Raw genomic sequence first — 8682 nt, 5'->3', positions numbered from 1 at the left:
ATACATGTTAAAAATGAACCTTACATCAGTGTCAATAAAGTTCAAATTTCACTTTCTTTTTTTTAACTTATGATAATTAAGAGTAATGGAAATAATTTTTTTGAGAATATCATATAAATTTATTAATATAATAAATCGTTTATTGTATGAAGTTTGTATTATAACGCTGTAAAAGCTATAACGTTTAATATACTTACGTTATAATACAGGAACTATTGTTTCAAGAATAATTGTTATTCATTATTAAATGTTGAAACAATGTATGCTTAATAAAAGGGTAGATTGTGACACAATGGTATATTTCTGTGACCATTGTCAGTTTTACGAGGAACGTAAAGAAAACATAAAAATGCCACTCAAAAACTTATTAAAAAGATACGCTTTGTAACTAAAGTACTTAAACTAAACATTTTAGTTTTATGTAGTGGCCTTATATTTTAGGATCTTTATTAAAAAAAAAAAAACTATGAAATGTAACTCGGTAAGTGTTATTTGATTTTGAACATGTTTATATAATTATACATTCAGTTTGTGAATTTGATATTAATACTATTTATGTTATATTTTTTAAAATTTTTGCTTGACAAATTATTAAGCTCTCGAGCTTAATACATTAGATATTTGAATTAAATGTTTTTTTTTTTTTTTTATAATGTTTTAAATAATTAAAGTCTATCATTCTTAATTGTTATACGGTAATAGAAAATGCAAAGAATATAGTTAATTTGTAATCGAGATTTATATTACTAAAATTTTTATAAAAAATACAATTTATAAGGACGCTATCGGCCTTAATATAATATACAAAATGCTTATAAAGGCACCATTATATTAATTATGACGTATCAGTTTTGCTTTTCATTCGAGATAGTTCTTCCGCCTCTTCGATGGTGTCTGGTAGTCTCATGTTTCTTGTCTCTGGTAACATTATGACCAAGAGACTGGATAAGAAGCACATGCCGCCGAATATGACTGTAGGCATCGATCTGTGATACACCGACTGCAACAAAGTTGTATGTATTAGTTGAGCGTCTGTTTGCAGTTTTGTTTTAAACTAAAAAAGTAAAGTAACGTAAATGTCCTAATGCTGGAGTAAATCCTCTTTTCCCCTCGAGGAGTAGCTTTGGAGCGTTTTCCACTACGCCGCTTCAATGTAGATTAATGAATACACATGTGACAGAATTTCATTGCAAGTTTCCTCACGATTTTCTCTCCCCACTATATACGAGATGAATGATAAACGCTAATTGAGTTCATGAAAATTTAGTAATGCTTGTGTTTGAACCTCTATCATCGGTTAAGATGCGCGCTTTAATTATTGGCCCACCTAGGGCGGTTTTGTTGATGTTATGCTATTTTTTAACGCGATACTGTTAGGTAACCTGTCATCATTTTTGTGACCCTCTGACAACATTTTCAATGACAACTTTTTATGTTAGTGTTGTCGCTACGATTTTTGAAGCGGGCAACATTAAAAAAAAGAAAACATTGGCGGGAAATTTAAGCTCTCCTCTGGATACGCTGGAAGCGGGAACGTTGTTATAACATTATTTTACATTACTGTATTGTTTTACTTTAATTCTTAACTTAACCAATAAAGAGAAAAACGTTATTAAATAATTTCAAGAGTGATACATACAACTTATATAAATACACCGTACAAATAACTTGCAGCAGTTAATTAACAAATAACTTTCTTTTGCATTAGGTTTTGCAGGTTATGACGTAGAAACGTAACAAACAAATAAACAAACTCTATTACGCATTTTTAATACTAGTTAGAATATAAAAAAATAAAACAAATATCCTGAATTTCATTTCATATTATGGCAGTATTAATTCTTTTATTTTTGAATTAAATGCTGATAACATTTCATTCAAAAATAAAATTATTTATGTTACGGAGTAAGTGCGTGAAGCGAATTCGTCCCGCATGCCATTAGTTATCGACAGAGTTTCTCGGGGTATTAAAACGTAACTTTATTTACAATCAAAATAAACATTAACAATAAATAGACCACGACTGAACGAATGTCTCCTCTTGTGTTAAATTTGAGTGGGAGCTCCATTAAGAGTTGGATATACATATGGCAAAAATGTCTGTACTGTTTTAACTATCCAATTGGCTTGTGTTAAACATCAGTATGTGTTTAATAATTTCTGTTTCAACGTCTTTCTTCAGTAGTTTAAAAAATCACAGTTCCCACTTCAAAGGGAATAAAAAGTTCAAAAATTTGAAATGTGTTCCATAATTAAAAATATGAAACATTCGATTCGGGTTTTTTTTCTTAATTAAGAATGAATTCCATATTTAAATAATAAAAATATGATAGCGCATCAAAAGAACAACATTCGTTTTCCTTTTTTGATTTAAAAATGCATTCTATATTTAAATAATTTGTCGAGATAATAATAATTTTACCAGTAATGGCGTCAACGGTGCAATCAGTGATCCGATTCTTCCAGCCGTCGAGCACACGCTGATAAGGGTCTGCCTCATGTTGGTCGGGAACACTTCAGACACGTAGATGTACACGGAGCTGTACGTGAGAGTGACGCTCCACTTGCCAATGAGATATAGCGGGATGGACCACCAATCCGCTGTAAGAATAAAATAATTGTTAAAAGAAAATATTATTTATATGTACCTTTATTTTAAGATAAGAATCTTCAACGGTTGGTTGATATTTGACACAAAGTTTTGCGATACTTGTATCAAATTGTTGAACGTTTTTGCTAAGTTTCAATTGTTAGGTATATGGCCCAATGGAGTAAAAATAAAAAAATGTAATAATTGTCTATGGAATTATCTTAGTATTTCTGCTATTTGACACACGGCAGAAGTCTATTTGTGTATTAAATTTTACAGTAATCGAACAAATTATTTATTTCTGAATACAAATAAATACGTTAAACTAATGGAGTTCCAAAAAAAAAAAACAAAATTAAAACGACATTAATTCTACTGAAAGTAGTTTACAAAAACAACCTATTTCGTTTTTTTATTTTTACTTTACATACGTTACATAGTTCGGAAGTCACTTTGACATATAATTGTAACGTACTGAATATTACACGTGTTTTTCCATTACGAAATAAAAATGTGGGTCATTGACGTCTTTAAATGTGTTATAGATTGAATCAGAGTGATACCATTATAATTTATTATTTAATAAAAAATATTACAAACACTACCACATTACTTAAAAATTCATTAAAATTGGTATATTGAAACGGCATTAATGAATTCGTGGATTATCAAAATATACAACAGTTGTTCGACAATTAAACTAAGATTTATTATACATATATATTGTTATTATTTTATAATAACTGTATTTATATTATTTATTTATCTATTAAGGTTCCTCTTATATTATAATGTTATATAAGACATTATTAATTTATAAGACGTATTGTTATTTATTATATAAACCATATGTTGTTGTTATTTTTTTGAACCAAGACGAATATATTTAGATTAATACCTAATGATATTATATGAACCAACTCCACTGTTTTTCACCTTACTTTTTTATGGTTAAACAATATTTGATACTAGTGATAAAAAAAGAAAAAAAACCGGTTAGAATATTTATTTATTATTAATTTTGCATATCAGTTTAATAGACTAAATTATATATATCTGTATACATAAGACTTTCTATAAATTCCTGAACTCGACAATAATCCACATTATGATGGTCGGATTTTGTCCAATGGGCAATACTAGTAATAATAAAATTTATTAATTATTTGAAAATTTGTGAGATCGAACTGTTAACTGAAATTTCAGTTTTAGAAGGCAGTTTTTTTATTGTAGTAACGTTTGCCACCACATAATTAAGCAATTATGAAAAACACGATAAGAAAGCATAATTATTTTCAAAATTAATAGATTTGCAGTCTCAATAACGTACTTAAATACAACTTTTAAATGCGTAGTAAATAAATACTTGAATAATTGCTATTGTAAGTATTTTTTGTCGACGTGACGTTTCACTATTTTCATTCTTTACGCTAATGTTTGTAATTTATCCACGTGCACGTGCAGGAACATTTCCTATTATTTTAACCTATCTAAACGATTTATCGTTTTTATCTATGTTTTGGAAACATGCATAGATAGAAGAACTATATCAAAATGATGTATAGAAGAAACTATATAAGTTAAGATTTTTTTTATTTATAGGTGGGCAGACTGGCCACGGGAAAAGGTCACCATCAACAGTATTGCAACAGACAGACAGTATTGTTAGAAATATTAACCATTTCTTACGTCATCAATGCGCCACCAACCATGGGAACGAAGATTGAATTAAGCCTGCCCTGGGTTAAAATAAAATAATTAATATACGCGATTAAATCCGTTAAAAACTAGTTTTATTTCAGTCTGCCCGTGACCACGAACACTGCAAAGTGCTCGAAACGTCGGGATGTTAAAATAAAATAATTAATATACGCGATTAAATCCGTTAAAAACTAGTTTTATTTCAATGTGTAATAATCGCGAAAATCTAAGACAACATTACATAGGAACGAAGATGTTATGTCCTCTGTGCCTGCAGTTGCATTGAATCATTCGCCCTTAAATTGGATCACAACAATCTTATATATTAATAGAGTAAGCCAATTTTTGTCCCAGTCATTATGGGACGATGGCTACACGTCAGCTCCAGCCGTAGATGTGCAGAGAATTAAAGAGGATTCTTGATTGAAATTTACTAAATTGTTACGATTTAACAAAGAATTAATTTTAGATTGAAATCAAAATCATACTCACATCTCGGCAAAAATGCAAACAGCAAGCTCGTTGCGGCGCACGTCAAATATGTAGTAATCATTGTTTTCTTCCGACCGTATTTATCCAACACAATAACAACCACAATGTACGCAGGTATTTCCACCAGCACCACCAACATGAAGCTCACGTATTTATTACCACTCAAAGACACCGAATTTATCGAAAGCCCGTAATAAACCAACGAACATGTTAACCACAGAAACGAACATATCAATAATCTCTTCCAAATAATACTCGAACGAATCGCTTTTGAGAACTGAGATTTCTTGTCAACTGTCTGATTGTCTGATTTAAGTAAAGGATCACTTAGTGCATCTAATTCTAAATTGCGAGGATCTAAATTATTTATTTTTGCGGCTCGCTTTAATGTTCTGATCGCTTGGTCTTTTTTCCCTTTGCTGAGCAGCCATCTTGCGCTTTCATTCATGAACCAGACGTAAATTCCAACGATGATTGCGGGGCTGTACAGAATGAGGATGTAGGTTCTCCAGTTGTTGACGAACCAGGCCAGCATGGCGATCAGAACGACGCCGACGACGAATGTCATGTTGCACATGGCTGAGACAATCACCCGTTGCTTTAGACCGACCAGCTCTACCGCTGTAAAGGAGAAATTCTATTAATATAAGTCTTAAAAAATGTATATGTCTAAGTTTAAACAAAACCCTTAAAGGACGAAACGAGGAGATAAAAGTTAGTTTAAACGTGACAATTGATTAAATATAGGCTTAGATAAAATGAATACTATTTAAAAATCAACTCTTACGGAGAGTTTTGCACGTGATGATAGTATATATCGAGATTTGACGTATCATATTATTTCTTTGATAAAATAATAGCGTGGCCTTTACTTTAACAAAGTCGCTTTCAACAAGTTAGTGTAATATAAAATACTTAGTAAACAGGGTAAACCACACATGTTTTGGTCATTATTTAATTATATTATAATAGATAAGAATCAGAATTAAATTAAAACAATTTAGTACCTATACAAGCTACAACACGCGAGGGTGCAGTTTGTCACAAATAACACAGAAATAGCACCAAAGATTAATTAGGTAGATTAGCTGACAAATATATGTAATACCATAACATTGGAAACATTAAAATTATGTTTAATCTAATATTAAAATAGTACACGGTTTTAGTATCACGAAAAGCATTTTAATAGTAAAAAGTAACGCTTACCAAAAACGTATGCGGATGGGTATAATCCACCGCCAAATCCAGCTTCCAAGAAGTGCAAGGTCAAATATGACAGATATCCTGGAGCAAATGCCCTTGCTATGCCGAATATGAAACTAGCCGTGGCCGCCATACCCACAGCAACTCTACGGCCGAATCTGTCAGATATCGCTCCGGTCACAAGCATCGCTGCGAACATGCCGGAATTGTGCACCGTGCCTACAAGCGCCCTTTTCCATTCCTGACAACCTAAATTAAACTGAAAATAAAAATATTTCTAAATTATAGAATCGGTATGTTATGTTTACATATTATTCCAAAAAAAGATTTCGTTTGTTTAATTAAATTAAATTAAATTAAAAATTTAAATATTATCATTGTAATAATTAATGTGGTATCTAATTATAACGGGTTGGTTTCAAATTGAACTAAAAGAGTCTCCATTCCATTGATTGGAAGTTTTACTGTAAAAAGTAAGGTTTAGAAATATAAAAATTTCCTTTTATTTCAATCGTTGTTGTTTTTGGATGAAATACGTAAAGATGGGCTAATGGACCACTTGGTGGTAAGTGGTAATCACCGCCCATAGACATTGGCGCTGTGAGAAATAGAAAAAACTTCTCACAACACCGATGTGCTCCAAACCTTGCGAGAAAAGATGTTATGTCCCTTATGCCTGACTGGCTCACTCGTCCTTCAAACCAAAACACAATCATACTAAGTATTGCTGTTTGGGGAATATTTGATGAGTGGGTAGTACCTTCCTCGACTGACTTGCACAAAGTCCTACGACGCAAGTAAATAAATTAAAATGCTCAGTCTTTATAGTTCTTGTTATTATACAAGCTTGACATACTACATGAAATTAATAAAAATATAATGAATGTACATTTACTAGGACATTGGCGATAGAACATTGTCCAAGTCTGTCTAGGTACGTATTCACACATCAATGACTGTACCGCCAAACAGCATTGTATGCATTGGTGGATTAATTATTGGTATAAAGGGCGTAATAGCTTAGTTTCCTCGTTTCTTAGTACATTGACGTTGAATGCAATGATTAATATTTCTCTTCAATGCATAGTGGTGGTGATCACTAAAAGACGGGCCCAATTACCCGTCTCACTTCCTATATTAAATTTATAAAGAAATAGAAAGTTTTAAGCATCGTTTTCAATTGTTGGTTAACCAAATTACCTCTTCAACGAGAGACTGACTCTGTTCATAAACATAGGCATCACAAGGCATGGTCTCATTGGAGAACTGTTCAGGCGTACATTGGAATTCCGTGACGTTTAACGGCACGTATCTTTTGCAGGAATCCGGTCGATCCCTTTCTTTATTTTTCGGTATGGCGTAATCAACCCAAGAAGTGTCATTGTATCTTCCATCACAGCCGAAAACTTTGCATCTGCGAGAGAAAATATTTATGGTTAGTTTAGAGTGATAATTCAATAATGATTTGCCTTTTTTATTACGATCGAAACCGATGCTTATTTACGATACATGAATTTGATTTATTTTTCATCATTTCTCAACAATTGCTGGTTATTATACATTATATCACGGACATTACATGTCTACGTCAAATAAAGTATTGTAAGTTAACAATAAAACATAGTGGAAAAACCAGGGCATTAATTCTGCTAAAAAATTGTCACTTAATTGCAAACGACTCGAAACGAATCGTCGCAGTCGCTGTTCGATCGAAATTCGATCGGAATATAATCGGAAACATTCATAACCGTTATAAGTTATTAGAATTGGCCACATGTAGGTGTCGTGTTAAATTTTGCCAATTACACATCCACCAATAAACCTCTTTAAGAGGAAACCTTCGCGGAACATTGAGAAATTTACGGGCCATTATTTAGTTGTAATTTATACCATACATAAAGTCCGTATACAGCGAGTGAATTCGTAAACAAAGGACAATACATGATGTAACAATTGTAATTGTACAATATAAAGTAATCCGAACACAATAGGTATCTTCATCTATTGATTTTCTGAGCATGCGTCTCGCTGATAACATTATTGCCTCACTGATATGTTTATCAGATAGCTTGTAGTCAAGATTAATCATCTGTTATTAGAATATCGGCTTTAATCGAAACGTGAGCATCGGATTACTTTATAATTGCCCCGTTGATCTTTAAGTCATAGTTATTTATACTTAAAAATTGATTTCTTCGAATTCGTACGGGTACAAATGTAGCTTAGTAGCTTTACCGAATTATATGGTAACAAAATGACGATGATACGGATTGACTAAAAACTACCAAAAAACTACTTAAACTTTATTATTTATGATAAACAAATCTTAGATTTTTATATTCCATGCGATTTTCTAACAGATCTGCTATATTTTGCATTACAATCAGTTCTTGATTAATATGTTTTTATTTATAAAGCAAAACTATTCCACTAAGGTACTCATCAATTCAAATTTAAGTTTACTTCCAAAGTACAACATGGATGACATTCAAAACTCCACACCTTCGCAAATATATTATTATTGATTGACTAGCATAGCTTATTCAAGATGTCGACCAATGATATCACGGTAATTCAAAGTCAAACTTCTTTTATCTTCATCTTCATGTGCTTGGAATAGGCTGAACAATATTATTAGTATCGAGCCAGCGCAGCTATAGGCACGAGGGATGTAACACTTTACTTCCCAAAGT

The 8682-nt window shown here is 31.8% G+C and overlaps 1 protein-coding gene across 4 annotated transcripts in view; it reads right to left on the bottom strand.

Moving 5' to 3' along the window:
• Positions 1–372: 372 nt before the first annotated feature.
• LOC125067773 (organic cation transporter protein-like) overlaps positions 373–8682 on the bottom strand; it is a 31772-nt gene continuing 23462 nt past the window's right edge. For all 4 annotated transcript variants that reach the window (XM_047676529.1, XM_047676530.1, XM_047676528.1 and 1 more), the window contains exons 3-7: positions 7190–7403; positions 5993–6248; positions 4784–5404; positions 2423–2601; positions 373–1000 (exon numbers count right to left, since the gene is read on the bottom strand). In XM_047676529.1, the coding sequence (XP_047532485.1) occupies positions 836–1000; positions 2423–2601; positions 4784–5404; positions 5993–6248; positions 7190–7403 (1435 nt within the window). In that variant the 3' untranslated portion in view covers positions 373–835. The remainder of the gene's footprint in view (positions 1001–2422; positions 2602–4783; positions 5405–5992; positions 6249–7189; positions 7404–8682) is intronic.

The sequence above is a fragment of the Vanessa atalanta genome, chromosome 12 (genome assembly GCF_905147765.1).
Source record: "Vanessa atalanta chromosome 12, ilVanAtal1.2, whole genome shotgun sequence".
Lineage (NCBI taxonomy): Eukaryota > Metazoa > Arthropoda > Insecta > Lepidoptera > Nymphalidae > Vanessa > Vanessa atalanta.
Note: the sequence above shows the minus strand (reverse complement) of the source record. Positions and strands in the feature narration are given on the sequence as shown.